We start from the raw sequence: 16,347 nt of genomic DNA, 5'->3' as shown, positions 1-16,347 counted from the left end.
GAGTTTTTACACGAGCATTTCGACATGCAGATCATTTCACTCAGGTTTCCAGGTCGCTTCAATGATGGACAAAATTGGCCCCCCAATAGTCCAGACCTCAATCCATGTGACTTTTTTCTTTAGGGGTACCTAAAGGAAAAAATTTTCGCGAAACGTCCACGTGATTTAATGGAGCTCAGAAGGCTTATTCTTTGAGCTTGCAGTGAAATTACAGAAGACATGTGCCGTAGGGTAATCACTAACTTCAGTGTTCGTTTGAAGGAAGTTAGGAAATGAAATGGTAGACATATTGAACATGTGCTGAGTTAGAACAAATCTCCATGGACGGCTCTTCATTGTAGTATATGTTCGTTTCAGATTGTATTGACAATAAAGTTTATATTTTAAAAAATGGTAACACATTTAGTGCACCACCCTGTATTTGATGGCTCCATGAACTGGCTGCTGCTGTCATCTGGGTTACTCATAATTTTTATTTTATATTATAACTAATGTTGCTTGTAAGTTAGCTCTTAATATGGACAAATTTTGTCATATGAGACCCATTGTAATTAATGTATATTCAGAGACTCTGGTCTAAGGACTGGTTACTGGAATCAAAACTAAATAATTTATGGCAATTTTGACTGCTTTTTATTAAAATCGTAAGTGAGTCACTGTAGTTTCACAATTGTCTCAGCTATGTATTTTTTTGGTAATATGAGCATTTTTTTCTTTTTAATGCCTAGGCAGCCATTTTTACCAAGGGAATGCAGCTTTACTGTGCAGTTAAATGATGATAGCATCCTCTTGGGTAAAATATTCACCAATTTGGATCTCTGGGCAGGGACTACTCAGGAGGATGTCGTTATTAGGAGAAACAAAACTGGCGTTCTACGGATTGGAGTGTGGAATGTCAGATCCCTTAATTGGGAAGCTAGGTTAGAAAATTTAAAAAGGGAAATGGATAGGTTAAAGGTAGATATGGAGGGAATTAGTGAAGTTCGGTGGCAGGAGGAACAAGACTTTTGATCAGGTCAATACAGGGTTATAAGTACAAAATCAAATAGGGGTAATGCAGGAGTAGGTTTAATAATGAATAAAAAAATAGGGGCGCAGGTAAGCTAGTATGAACAGCTTAGTGAATGCATTATTGTAGCCAAGATAGACACGAAGCCCACGCTTACCACAGCAGTACAAGTTTATATGCCAACTAGCTCCACAGATGAAGAAGAGATTGAAGAAATGTATGATGGGATGAAAGAAATCATTCAGATAGTGAGGGGAGACAAAAATTTAATAGTCACGGGAGACTGGAATTCAACAGTAGGGAAAGAAAGAGAAGGAAAAGTAGTAGGTGAATATGAAATGGGGTAAGGAATGAAAGAGGAAGCTGACTGGTAGAATTTTGCACAGACCATAACTTATTCATAGCTAACACTTGGTTCAAGAATCACGAAAGAATGCTGTATATGTGGAAGAGACCTGGAGACACTGGATGGTTTCAGATAGATTATATAATGGTAAGACAGAGATTTAGGAATCAGGTTTTAAACTGTAAGACATTTACAGGGGTAGATGTGGACTCTGACCATAATCTATTGGTTATGAACTGTAGACTAAAATGGACAAAACTGCAAAAAGGTAGGAATTTAAGGAGATGGGACCTGGATAAACTGAAAGAAGCAGACGTCGTAGAGAGTTTTAGAGAGAGCACTAGGGAATGATTGACAAGAACAGGGGAAAGAAATACGGTAGAAGAAGAATGGGTAGCTTTGAGAGATGAAATAGTGCAGGCAGCAGAGGATCAAGTAGGTAAAAAACCAAGGGCTAGTAGAAATCCTTGGGTAACAGAAGAGATATTGAATTTAATTGATGAAAGGAGAAAATATAAAAATGCAGTAAATGAAGCAGGCAAAAAGGAATCCAAACGTCTGAAAAATGCGATCGACAGGAAGTGGAAAATGGCTAAGCAAGGATGGCTAGAGAACAGATGTAAGGATGTAGAGGCATATATCACTAGGGGTACGAGAGCTACTGCCTACAGGAAAATTAAAGACACCTTTGGAGAAAAGAGAACCACTTGTATGAATATCAAGAGCTCAGATGGAAAACCAGTTGTAAGCAAAGAAGGGAAAGCAGAAAGGGGGAAGGAGTACATAGCGGGTCTATACAAGGGTGATGTACTGGAGAGCTGTATTACGGAAATGGAAGAGGACATAGATGAAGATGAAATGGGAGATACGATACTGAGTTTCACAGAGCACTGAAAGACCTGAGTCAAAACAATGCCTCGTGACTTGATAGCATTCCATTAGAACTACTGCTAGGCTTGAGAGAACCAGCCCTGGCAAATCTCTGCCATCTGGTAAACAAGATGTATGAGAAAGGTGAAATACCCTCAGACTTCAAGAAGAATATAATAATTCCAATCCCAAAGAATGCAGGTGTTGACAGATGTGAAAATTACCGAACTATCAGTTTAATAAGCCACAGCTGCAAAATACTAACAGATGTTCTTTACAGATGAATGGAAAAACTGGTTGAAGCTGACCTTGAGAAAGATCAGTTTGGATTCCATAGAAATGTTGGAACACGTCAGGCAATACTGTCCTTACGACTTATCTTAGAAGATAGATTAAGGAGAGGCAAACCTACGTTACTAGCATTTGTAGACTTTGAGAAAGCTTTTGACAATGTTGACTGGAATACTCTCTTTCAAATTCTCAAAGTGCCAGAGGTCGAATACTGGGAGCGAAAGGCTATTTACAATTTGTATAGAAACCAAATGGCAGTTCTAACAGTTGAGGGGCATGAAAGAGAAGCAGTGGTTGTAAAGGGAGTGAGACAGGGTTGTAGCCTATCCTCGATGTTATTCAATCTGTATGTTGAGCAAGTAGTAAAGGAAACAAAAGAAAAATTTGGAGTAGGTATTAATATCCATGGAGAAGAAATTAAATCTTCGAGGTTTGTTGATGACATTGTAATTCTGTCAGACAGCAAAGGACCTGGAAGAGTTGTTGAACAGGATAGACAGTGTCTTGACAGGAGGATATAAGGTGAATATCTATAAAAGCAAATCAAAGATAGTGGACTGTAGTGAAATTAAATCAGATGATGGTGACTGAATTAGATTAGAAAATGAGACGCTTAAAGTAGTAAATGAGATTTGCTATTTGGGGAGCAAAATAACTGACGATGGTCAAAGTAGAGAGGATAGAAAATGTAGACTTGCAATGGCAAGGAAAGTGTTTCTGAAGAAGAGAAGTTTGTTAACATAGAGTATAGATTTGAGCGTCAGGAAGTCTTTTCTGAATGAATTTGTATGGAATGTAGCCATGTGTGGAAGTGAAATGTGGACGATAAATAGTTTAGACAAGAAGAGAATAGAAGCTTTCGAGATGAGGTGCTACAGAAGAATGCTGAAGATTAGATGGGTAGATCGCGTAACTGATGAGGAGGTACTGAATAGAATTGGGGAGAACTGGGAATTTGTGACACAACTCTAGTAGAAGAAGGGATCAGTTGGTAGGACACATTCTGAGGCATCAAGGGACCACCAGTTTAGTATTGGAGGGTAAAATTGTAGAGGGAGACCAAGAGATGAATACACAAAGCAGATTCAGAAGGATGTAGGTTGCAGTAGGTACTTGGAGATGAAGGAGCTTGCAGAAGATAGGGTAGCATGGAGAGCTGCATCAAACCAGACTCTGGTCTGAAGACCAAAGCAAGAATACCCACGCTCTGCCAACTAGTTGTGACCAATACCAATTGCTGTGCCGGTGCACAGAGACCTGCAGCATGACAGGGCAGCACTGCAAGTAGCCCAAACGGCGATTGTAGGGGCCACGATAGACCTATTGAGTGTCCGTAAATGGACCTCGATGTATTATCCCGCCAGCACTGAATTTGAGACACGACACGACCATTGCCTGGCAGTTTCAGATGACATGCTGACCTGGAGCCTGCCACCATATGGATCGAACATCAAGTAGCTGGCTGTCCACTGCAAAGCAGTCTCACCAAACTCTGACACCAGGACTTTCATATTTACTGGCTTCTTGTAGTGTTAGTACTGTCAGACAGCCGTCCCAAAAACGGTGATCCTTTGCTGTATGTTGTAACATCCAGTGGATTTGTTAAGTAACGGACAGGTCATATAAACTGTTCATACATTACTTACGAGCAGACCACAGATAGTTACTGTGTCAACAAGTTGTTGTTATGACTGCCTTTGGTGACTGAATAGTTTTCTTATTCCTTGTCTACCTGAGGGTGAGTTCTTGCATACTGAATGCTTGTGTGGACAGTTCACTGGTATGTACAGGGTGACACAGAATAACGGGAATGTTTGAAATGATTGGTGGCAACTACAGGCAGGTGGCAGCACTGCGGGTTCGTGACAGTTAGCAAGTAAACAGTCCACCATTTCAGTAATTGTCATCAGTGGAATGGACAACAGCATGCGTTGGCCATAACATTTTTTTATTAAAACAATGGTAGTTTGGCAGCAGTGGAGAGGGTGTTTTGACATTTTTATAATTTAGGATGTCACGATGCCGTTGTGTTGAAATAGGCGATAAAATGTTGGATTAATAACTTTGAAGAGACTGGATCTGCCCTCAAGAAGAAACCAACAGGATGACCAAGAAGTGTGCGTTCTCCAGCGAACACTGAGTCTGTCTTATGGAGCCCACAGTGTTCAATTCGTGAGCGAGCAGCAGTGGTTGGAATGTCTCGGGAGAGTGTTCGCAGAATTCTTCATCTCAATTTAAAATTTCATCCACACAAACCGCACATGGTGTAACAATTGAAGGGCAATGATTACCAGTTACGATTAGGATTCTGTCAACAAATGATAACAAAAATAAACAATGGCATTGGATTTCTAAACAAGTTTTGGATGTTAGATGAGGCACATTTTCCTCTCACAGGCGACGTGAATTAACAGAACTACCATTACTGGGCAAACACAAATCCTAAAGACGTTCGTGAGCACTCCTTACACGCTAGTAAAGTGGCAGTACGGTGTGGTATTTCATCGCACGGTATTATCGGAGTGTATTTTTTTGCAAATGAGCAGGTAAACACAATAACTGCAATGCCGATCGTTATGTGATGATTTTACGAACTTTCCTTACACCTGCAGTGAACAACTTTCCAAACATTGAAGAAGCCTGGTTTCAACAGGACAGAGCAACATCACACACTGCCCGCCAATCAATGACATACGTGCGAGAATTGTTTGGCAATTGTGTGATGTCACGATTCGGTAACATTCCCTGGCCCCCTAGATTACCAGATTTATCCATTTGTGATTTTTTCTTGTGGGGCTACCTCAAGAGCAAAGTGTACACAACTAGACCAAGATTCCTGGATGAGTTAAAACAGAGAATTCAGGATGTAATTCACAGTATCCCAGTTGAGATGTTGCAGTGCTCAATGGGGAATCTCAAAAACAGGTTTCACGAATGAATTCGTACAGGATGACACCATCTAAAGGACGTAAATTTAAAGAAATGATAAATGCCATCTATGTTTCGTAAATGCCAAAGTTGTAAGGCTTCAATTACTATGAATGCGTATTATTTCCTTCATCACTTCTAGTTTTATTGGATTGTGGATATGTTCCCACTTTTCTCTGTCACCCTGTACTACTCATTGGCACTGTAGGTTGGTTCCTCCCATCACCTAGATAACATGTCTCTTTTATTTTATGTCATAATTAATGTGTGATATGTTCTACATGACCCATTTTAAATTTTGTGTATTTCAGAGTCTCTGGCCTGAAGATTGTCCCATAAACCAAAACTGGTCACTGTAATCAAGAATAAATTATTAATTGTTTAAAATGTAATAGATTGTTGGCTACAAACTACATCTACGAACAAATGTAATGTACTGTGATGTGGTTAATATTCCTGTATTGCTTCAGCAGGTGCCTGTGAGATATACGTGTATGACCCCCACGCATAACTCTACTTTCTTCAACAACATGTTGTCAGTTTGTGCAAAATGAGATAATAGCTTCAACAAAACCATCATTTACTGTTTTCATTGCTGCTGCTTCTTTGCTTGGGTCAACAATAATACTTGTACTACCTTTTCAATAAAAAACAAAAAATAAAAATCTGCCTCCTGATAAAAAAATACAGGGCTATTACAAATGATTGAAGCGATTTCATAAATTCACTGTAGCTCCATTCATTGACATATGGTCACGACACACTACAGATACGTAGAAAAACTCATAAAGTTTTGTTCGGCTGAAGCCGCACTTCATGTTTCTGCCGCCAGAGTGCTCGAGAGCGCAGTGAGACAAAATGGCGACAGGAGCCGAGAAAGCGTATGTCGTGCTTGAAATGCACTCACATCAGTCAGTCATAACAGTGCAACGACACTTCAGGACGAAGTTCAACAAAGATCCACCAACTGCTAACTCCATTGAGCAATGGTATGCGCAGTTTAAAGCTTCTGGATGCCTCTGTAAGGGGAAATCAACGGGTCGGCCTGCAGTGAGCGAAGAAATGGCTGAACGCGTGCGGGCCAGTTTCACACGTAGCCCGCGGAAGTCGACGAATAAAGCAAGCAGGGAGCTAAACGTACCACAGCCGACAGTTTCAAAAATCTTACGGAAAAGGCTAAAGCAGAAGCCTTACCGTTTACAATTGCTACAAGCCATGACACCCAATGACAAAGTCAAACGCTTTGAATTTTCGGTGCGGTTGCAACAGCTCACGGAAGAGGATGTGTTCAGTGCGAAACTTGTTTTCAGTGATGAAGCAACATTTTTTCTTAATGGTGAAGTGAACAGACACAATGTGCGGATCTGGGCGGTAGAGAATCCTCACGCATTCGTGCAGCAAATTCGAAATTCACCAAAAGTTAACGTGCTTTGTGCAATCTCACTGTTTAAAGTTTACGGCCCCTTTTTCTTCTGTGAAAAAAACGGTACAGGACATGTGTATCTGGACATCCTGGAAAACTGGCTCATGCCACAACTGGAGACCGACAGCGCCAACTTCATCTTTCAACAGGATGGTGCTCCACCGCACTTCCATCACGATGTTCGGCATTTCTTAAACAGGAGATTGGAAAACCGATGGATCGGTCGTGGTGGAGATCATGATCAGCAATTCATGTCACGGTCTCCACGCTCTCCCGACTTAACCCCATGCGATTTCTTTCTGTGGGGTTATGTGAAAGATTCAGTGTTTAAACGTCCTCTACCAAGAAACGTGCCAGAACTGCGAGCTCGCATCAACGATGCTTTCGAACTCATTGATGGGGACATGCTGCGCCGAGTGTGGGAGGAACTTGATTATCGGCTCGATGTCTGCCGAATCACTAAAGGGGCACATATCGAACATTTGTGAATGCCTAAAAAAACTTTTTGAGTTTTTGTATGTGTGTGCAAAGCATTGTGAAAATATCTCAAATAATAAAGTTATTGTAGAGCTGTGAAATCGCTTCAATCATTTGTAATAACCCTGTATAATGAAACAGTGGCAGCAATGTATACCTCTATCAGAATGACAGCACAATGAACTGGTGTTGCGACTGCAGCTGTACGAGGTGGAGCGGGCGGAGACGGTGCCGTGCTCGGTCGTACTGACGCCGACGTCGGTGCTGACGTGCCGCGAGCACTGGTGGCCGCGCTGGGTGGGCGTCGGCAGCCCCGGGGGCGGCGCGGAGGGGCGTCACGGGCGGGCGGAGACCCTCGCCCGTGCGCCGCTCGCCGACATCACGTCCGTCACGGTCGCCACCGACAGCGACAGCTGGTGCATCCTGGTGAGTCCGGAGTGCTCTCGGGTAGCCGTGGTACTTTTAAAAAAATGCAATGTGAGGTGGATACAAAAGGCTGTTCAGTTTGTTACAAAAGCCTCTATTTAGCAGTCCGACAGTAGTTAAGCGGGATTTTCGTAACTGGGTAAGCTGATCCACACGTCACACGTGTCTCGGTAATTTGCACCGTAATTTGGCACGCTAAATCGAATCGGGGTGTGCCACGAGATGCTGCATCTCTTCACAGATCAAAATATTGCAGAGCAGAACACGACATCACGAAACAGACGCAGTGTTCGGTGTAGCTACTGCTTTCAGTGTGAGGTTGCTGTTAGATATGTGTGAAAGAAGTTTAACTTGTATGTCTCACATTTTTGTTCTTGACTCGGCCCACAAAGCTGCAATTACTACTTTAAATTATAAAACAATACTATTTCTTCTACACTGCATTTTAGTAATGAACTTTCCTTGCCTGTCGTAAGCTAACATGTGATATATTTTCCTATCTTTCAAATCCGTCAGCAACTGCACTCCAGTGTTATGCTAATGTCTCAAGTTACAAGACTTTTCATTCTGAAAAGTTCTTGTAGCTCCATTTGCATTATTGGTAAACTAGAATAGGAGTCTACACATCTCCCAGGCAGAATGTCAATTAACAGAATACTTACTTCCGCATACGAGCAGTTATTTCCTCTCATCAAGTCGCCACAGCCTCCGTGCTGTGCTGAAGATGCATGTTGATGTTGTCCCTCAATGTGACTTTACATGTGAACAACAACAACAACAAAAAGCCAACACACAATATCTTAATATTTATGTTGGACATGTTTTAAAATAGTATTTTTTTTATATATAAATTAGTTTTGTTGCAATTATCTTTCAGTGTTAAGAAGGTGTACGGATATGACTCAATTCTGTAGAGTGTTTGTATCATTACAGGTGTCATGTTTATTGTAGTGACAAATGGTGGTGAGTTGTAAATAGACTTTTGTATTTACAGATGTAGGTACCATCTTTAAAAAAAAAAAAGGACGCAGTGGTAGTACAAATTAAATATTTAGTTAGCAAGAGGAAATAAACTACAGATAAGTTATAAATCTAAAGAGGCAGCAGCTTATTTCAGAGTGAAAGCCGTCTTTATAATATAATTGGTTAATGATAGCTGGCATAAGCAGTATTAGCGTTAAGCGGTACTGTTATACTTCTTTAACAAAGTGTGCCCATACAGTTTCTGCAAGTTGCTTGCATTTGGTTAATCATATCGTGCCTCATTCTGCACCCCACCAGCTAAATATGATAAATGAATTAACCAGTAAGTAAACAAATGAATCAACAGAAGGTAATAAAAAGCTTCCGTGTTCTACCATCTACATTAGCTTCTGTGATACGAAAAATTTCCACAGGCTAATGTGATGAGCCGCTACAAAACATTTGATTGGATTATTTTAAACCACCTTCCCCATTTATTTATTAGGGTTCTGTACCTCAGTCGGTAAAAATGGAACCCTGGTAGTATCAGTTTATTGTCCATCTGTCGGTCAATCTGTTTGTCTGTGTGTCCAATTGTTAAAGCCCTTTTTTCTCATGTACGGGCAGACATATCAAGCTGACACTTATCACACATACTGAGGTCCGTAGTCCCTTGTCGATGTAAAACATTGAAGCTTCCATTGATGTTACGTATTTTGATACTTGCAAACTCGCTCACTGAAACCTATATGGTTCCTCTCGTTCACGTGTATCGTGAAATTTGGCAAGAAGCAAGGTTTCACAGAACAAGTAAAGGAAAATATCTGAAAATTGTTAATTTGTAATTATAATGCATGAAAAAATATTTCTTTTGTCGTTTGTTATCTGATGTGGAACTGAAATTAAAACAATCAGTAGTTATGCATTCAAGCTGACTGGGTTGCAGTGGTAAAAGTCAAACATTAGGGTTAAGGAATGTCTTTATTGTTCTTATGATGCATTTTGGAATTATCCATCATTAGATATCCAAGAACAGTTTCTGCACTTAGATATAGCAATTCGAGTTATATGTGAAAAATTCCAAAACTACACACATCAAAAACGTTTGAATCACCCCAACTCCCAGAAGCCCTGAAGATAGATGTTGACTGTGGATATTGTATCACAGAGATATCACTAAACCTGCCCATAGATGTAAACAACCGTGCGTGAGCAGCGCCTATTAGACGGAGGGGGTCCGACAGCCGATCAGTTCCAGCCATCCCACCAGGAAGGAAGAACACGGCTCATGTTGTCTGTAGTTCAATGATACCTAGACGGTCAACACTGCAGTTCGATCATGTCTGCATTGTTACTTTGTGCCAGGAAGGGCTCTCAACAAGGGAAGTGTCCAGGTGTCTCAGAGTGAACCAAAGTGATGTTGTTCGGACAGGGAGGAGACAGAGAGAGACAGGAACTGTCGATGACATGCCTCGCTCAGGCCACCCGGAGGCTACTGCTGTAGTGGATGACTGCTACCTGTGGATTATGGCTTGTAGGGACCCTGACATCAATGCCACCATGTTGAATAATGCGTTTTGTGCAGCCACAGGACATTGTGTTAGGACTCCAAATTGTACGCAATAGGCTGCATGACATTCTCCTTCGCTCCTGATGTCCGTGGCGAGGTCCTTCTTTGCAACTATGACACCGTGCAGCGCGGTACAGATGGGCCCAACAACATGCCGAATCGACCGCTCAGGATTGGCAACACGTTCTCTTCACCGATGAGTGTCGCGTATGCCTTCAACCAGACAATCGTCTGAGACATGTTTGGAGGCCACCCGCTCAGGCTGAACACCTTGGACACACTGTACAGTGAGTGCAGCAAGGTGGAGGTTCCCTGCTTTTTTGGGGTGGCATTATGTGGGACCAACGCACGCTGTTGGTTGTCACGGAAGGCACCGTTACGGCTGTACAATACATGAATGGCATCCTCCGACCGACAGTGGAACTGTATCGGCATCATATTGGTGAGGCATTCGTCTTCGTGGACGAAAATTCGTGCCCCATCCTGCACATCTTGTGAATGACTTCCTTCAAGATAACGACATTGCTCGACTAGAGTGGCCAGCATGTTCTCCAGACGCGAACCCTATCAAACCTGCCTGGGATGGATTGAAAAGGGCTGTTAATGGATGGCGTGACCCACCAAACAATCTGAGGGATCTATGCCGAATCGCCAATGAGGAGTGGGACAATCTGGACCAACAGTGCCTTGATGAACTTGTGGAATACATACACGAATGCCATCCTCCAACCGACAGTGGAACCGTATCAGCAGCATATTGGCGAGGTGTTCGTCTTCGTGGACGAAAATTCTTGCCCCCTCGTGCACATCTTGTGAACGACTTCCTTCAGGATAATGACATCGCTCGACTAGAGTGGCCAGCAAGTTCTCCAGACATGAACCCCATCATACCTGCCTGGGATAGATTGAAAAGGGCTGTGGATAGTATGCTATGACAAATACAGGCATGCATCAATGCAAGAGGACGTGCTACTGGGTATCGGGAGTACCAGTGTGTACACAGTCTGGAACACCACCTCTCTAGGTCTCGCTGTATGGTGGTACAACATGCAATGTGTGGTTTTCGTGAGCAATAAAAAGGGCGGAAATGTTGTTTATGTTGATCTCTATTCCAGTTTCCTATGCAGGTTCCGGAACTCTCGAAACCGAGGTGATGCGAAACTTTTTTTGATGTGTGCAGTAATCACTCCTGGGTATCTAATGGATAAATTCTGAAACAGGGGATATGGGCATACGATCATTCCTGGCCTGGTGTTTGACTTTCAGCATTGTGACCCAGTCAGCCTGTTCGGAGAACTGCTGGTTATTATAATAATAGTCTCATGCCTCTTGCGCGAATTTGTTACATTTAAGTTATTGAAGTTAAAACGCTCTTGAAAATCTTAGAATCTCTGGGACCAATGGGTTGAGCCATTTTGTTTTGGCTTATCTAGTGTGGTGCTAGGGTTCTATGGAGCACTCTGTAGGCTTATACTTTCAAATAAAATTAGTTAGATTACGTTTTGGCCAGTATAAGTGTCAATAACAGGCAAAAATGGTAGAGATTCTTGATTCCCAGAAGGATGAACTGTCTATACATATAATTAAATTTGTAAAAAACTCTCAGTGCATGAATCTTACTCACATCTGGCCAATTTTTTTTAAAAGTAGCAGTATTTCCCCTCTTTTTTATTCTGTTCTCTCTCTCTCTCTCTCTCTCTCTCTCTCTCTCTCTCTCTCTCTCTCTGTGTGTGTGTGTGTGTGTGTGTGTGTGTGTGTGTGTGTGTGTGTGTGTGTGTGTGTGGGTCCAACCTCTTTGTCTCAGTCCATCTTCACTTCACACTTTCACCTTCTACACACATAAAACAAGTTTTGCATCACCTCGGTTCCGAGAGATCTGTAACCTGTACAGAAAATTGGAATAGAGATCAACATAAAAGTCATTTCCGCCCTTTTTATTGCTCATGAAAACCACACATTGCATGTTGTACATACAGTGAGACCTTCAGAGGTGGTGATCCAGATTGCTGTACACATCCCTACCTCTGATACCCAGTACCACATGCTCTTGCATTGATGCATGCCTGTATTCATTGTAGCATACTATCCACAAGTTCATCAAGGACGTCTGCTGTGCAGCGAGCTACCTTAATTTGAGTATTAACTGTATTTTCCTTACTTGTCACTTCTTCTTCCGTGTGTTTTTGCTTTTAGGAAGCTTTAATTGTCGAGTGCTATTAATAGTGTTCCATAGATTTCGTGTTTGTTTTGAATACAGTCAGAGAGAGTCCCTTTAGTCAACCATAGCGCCAGTAGTGCTAGTGTCTGGTTTCAATACAGTCCAGAGACAGGTAGTGCTATTTTCATTGTTTTCTACGAGAAGTGGCTAGCAATCACAGTTTAGTCAATAATCAGCTGCCTTTAGAGAATTAACAGTCTAGTTAAAAGTTGATCAACTATCTTCAGTAAATTGATTCCTTAGGATGGATAGGATGTGTGACTGCTGTGTACAGACGCAGGATCTTCAGTAAATTGATTCCTTAGGATGGATAGGATGTGTGACTGCTGTGTACAGACGCAGGAGGAGCTGGCCACTGTTCGCGAACAGCTGAACGTGTTAATGGCCGCGGTCAGCCGTCTTCAGGCTGCTGCCTCGGAGTGTAGCGGCAGTGGGGAGTCTGGTGCGTCACATGGTACACCCCAGGTGTTACATGCTTCACCCACTGTCCCTGCTGTCGAGACATCATCGCGGGTACCGGGCACGGTTGGGCCACCCTCTCCCCAAGGGGAGTGGCGGGTTCAGCAGCGTTCGCGGCGCACGAGGCGGAGGGTAAATGTGGAGGCTGGCCGTGTGGCATTGCCCGCTCTGCCTGTGAGTGGACATGTGGCTGCTCCTTCAGCAAGGTCCGAGCAGGCACGCGGGGGGAGGGGTTTATTAGTTATTGGGAGCTCCAACATTAGGCGGGTGATGGAGCCCCTTAGGGAAATAGCTGAAAGGTCGGGGAAGAAGGCCAGTGTTCACTCTGTCTGCTTGCCGGGGGGTCTCATCCGAGATGTGGAGGAGGCCCTACCGGCGGCGATAGAGAGCACTGGGTGCACCCGACTGCAAAGTGTTGCTCATGTCGGCACCAGTGACTCCTGCCGTCGGGGTTCAGAGGTCATCCTCAGTTCGTACAGGCGGTTGGCGGAATTGGTGAAGGCGGAAAGCCTCGCTCGCGGGGTGGAATCAGAGCTAACTATTTGTAGTATCGTTCCCAGAACCGATCGCGGTCCTCTGGTTTGGAGCCGAGTGGAAGGCTTAAACCAGAGGCTCAGACGATTCTGCGGAGATCTGGGGTGCAAATTTCTCGACCTCCGCTATCGGGTGGAGAAATGTAGGGTCCCCCTGAATAGGTCAGGCATGCACTACACGCCGGAAGCGGCTACAAGGGTAGGGGAGTACGTGTGGAGTGCACATGGGGGTTTTTTAGGTTAGAGAATTCCCTCCCTAGGCCCGACAAGACGCCTCCTTAGACGCGGCAAGGTAGTAGTAGGCAAAATGCAACAGGGAATAACAATATTAATGTGCTAATAGTAAACTGCAGGAGCGTCTATAGAAAGGTCCCAGAACTGCTCTCATTAATAAACGGTCACAACGCCCATATAGTACTAGGGACAGAAAGCTGGGTGAAACCAGACGTAAACAGTAATGAAATCCTAAACTCAGATTGGAATGTATACCGCAGAGACAGGCTGGACAGTGAAGGGGGAGGCATGTTTATAGCGATAAGAAGTGCAATAGTATCGAAGGAAATTGACGGAGATCCGAAATGTGAAATGATTTGGGTGAAGGTCACGGTTAAAGCAGGCTCAGACGTGGTAATTGGATGTCTCTATAGGCCCCCAGGCTCAGCAGCTGTTGTGGCTGAGCGCCTGAAGGATAATTTGGAAAATATTTCGAGTAGGTTTCCCCACCATGTTATAGTTCTGGGTGGAGATTTTAATTTGCCGGATATAGACTGGGAGACTCAGACGTTCATAACGGGTGGCAGGGACAAAGAATGCAGTGAAATTTTTTTAAGTGCTTTATCTGAAAACTATCTTGAGCAGTTAAACAGAGAACCGACTCATGGTGATAACATATTAGACCTTCTGGTGACAAACAGACCCGAACTATTTGAAACAGTTAACGCAGAACAGGGAATCAGCGATCATAAAGCGGTTACGGCATCGATGATTTCTGCTGCAAATAGAAATATTAAAAAAGGTAGGAAGATTTTTCTGTTTAGCAAAAGTGACAAGAAGCAGATTACAGAGTACCTGATGGGCCAACACAAAAGTTTTGTCTCAAGTACAGATAGTGTTGAGGATCAGTGGACAAAGTTCAAAACCATCGTACAATATGCGTCAGATGAGTATGTGCCAAGCAAGATCGTAAGAGATGGAAAAGAGCCACCGTGGTACAACAACCGAGTTAGAAAACTGCTGCGGAAGCAAAGGGAGTTTCACAGCAAACATAAACATAGCCAAAGCCTTGCAGATAAACAAAAATTACGTGAAGCGAAATGTAGTGTGAGGAGGGCTACGCGAGAGGCGTTCAATGAATTCGAAAGTAAAGTTCTATGTACTGACTTGGCAGAAAATCCTAAGAAATTTTGGTCTTATGTCAAAGTGGTAGGTGGATCAAATCAAATTTCCAGACACTCTGTGACCAAAATGGTACTGAAACAGAGGATGACAGACTACAGGCCGAAATACTAAATGTCTTTTTCCAAAGCTGTTTCACAGAGGAAGACTGCACTGTAGTTCCTTCTCTAGATTGTCGCACAGATGACAAAATGGTAGATATCGAAATAGACGACAGAGGGATAGAGAAACAATTAAAATCGCTCAAAAGAGGAAAGGCCGCTGGACCTGATGGGATACAGGTTCGATTTTACACAGAGTACGCGAAGGAACTTGCCCCCCTTCTTGCAGCGGTGTACCATAGGTCTCTAGAAGAGCGTAGTGTTCCAAAGGATTGGAGAAGGGCACAGGTTATCGCCGTTTTCAAGAAGGGACGTCGAACAGATGTGCAGAACTATAGACCTATATCTCTAACATCGATCAGTTGTAGAATTTTGGAACATGTATTATGTTCGAGTATAATGACTTTTCTGGAGACTAGAAATCTACTCTGTAGGAGTCAGCATGGGTTTCGAAAAAGACGGTCGTGTGAAACCCAGCTCGCGCTATTCGTCCACGAGACTCAGAGGGCCATAGACACGGGTTCACAGGTAGATGCCGTGTTTCTTGACTTCCGCAAGGCGTTGGATACAGTTCCCCACAGTCGTTTAATGAACAAAGTAAGAGCATATGTATATCAGACCAATTGTGTGATTGGATTGAGGAGTTCCTAGATAACAGAACGCAGCATGTCATTCTCAATGGAGAGAAGTCTTCCGAAGTAAGAGTGATTTCAGGTGTGCCGCAGGGGAGTGTCATAGGACCGTTGCTATTCACAATATACATAAATGACTTGGTGGATGACATCGGAAGTTCACTGAGGCTTTTTGCAGATGATGCTGTGGAGTATCTAGAGGTTGTAATGATGGAAAATTGTACTCAAATGCAGGAGGATCTGCAACGAATTGACGCATGGTGCAGGGAATGGCAATTGAATCTCAATGTAGACAAGTGTAATGTGCTGTGAATACTTAGAAAGATAGATCCCTTATCATTTAGCTACAAAATAGCAGGTCAGCAACTGGAAGCAGTTAATTCCATAAATTATCTGGGAGTATGCATTAGGAGTGATTTAAAATGGAATGATCATATAAAGTTGATCGTCGGTAAAGCAGATCCCAGACGGAGATTCGTTGGAAGAATCCTAAGGAAATGCAATCCGAAAACAAAGGAAGTAGGTTACAGTACGCTTGTTCGCCCACTGCTTGAATACTGCTCAGTAGTGTGGGATCCGTACCAGACAGGGTTGATAGAAGAGATAGAGAAGATCCAACGGAGAGCAGCGCGTTTCGTTACAGGATCATTTAGTAATCGCAAAAGCGTTACGGAGATGATAGATAAACTCCAGTGGAAGACTCTGC

At 43.0% G+C, this 16,347-nt stretch overlaps 1 protein-coding gene across 1 annotated transcript in view; it reads left to right on the top strand.

Annotated features, from left to right (window-relative positions):
* Nucleotides 1–16,347, top strand: part of LOC124553253 — a 286,386-nt gene that overhangs the window by 216,714 nt on the left and 53,325 nt on the right. Inside the window, exon 18 of the mRNA XM_047127140.1 lies at nt 7,546–7,770. Within this exon, the coding sequence (XP_046983096.1) occupies nt 7,546–7,770 (225 nt within the window). The remainder of the gene's footprint in view (nt 1–7,545; nt 7,771–16,347) is intronic.

This window comes from Schistocerca americana, chromosome 11 (genome assembly GCF_021461395.2).
Source record: "Schistocerca americana isolate TAMUIC-IGC-003095 chromosome 11, iqSchAmer2.1, whole genome shotgun sequence".
Lineage (NCBI taxonomy): Eukaryota > Metazoa > Arthropoda > Insecta > Orthoptera > Acrididae > Schistocerca > Schistocerca americana.
Note: the sequence above shows the minus strand (reverse complement) of the source record. Positions and strands in the feature narration are given on the sequence as shown.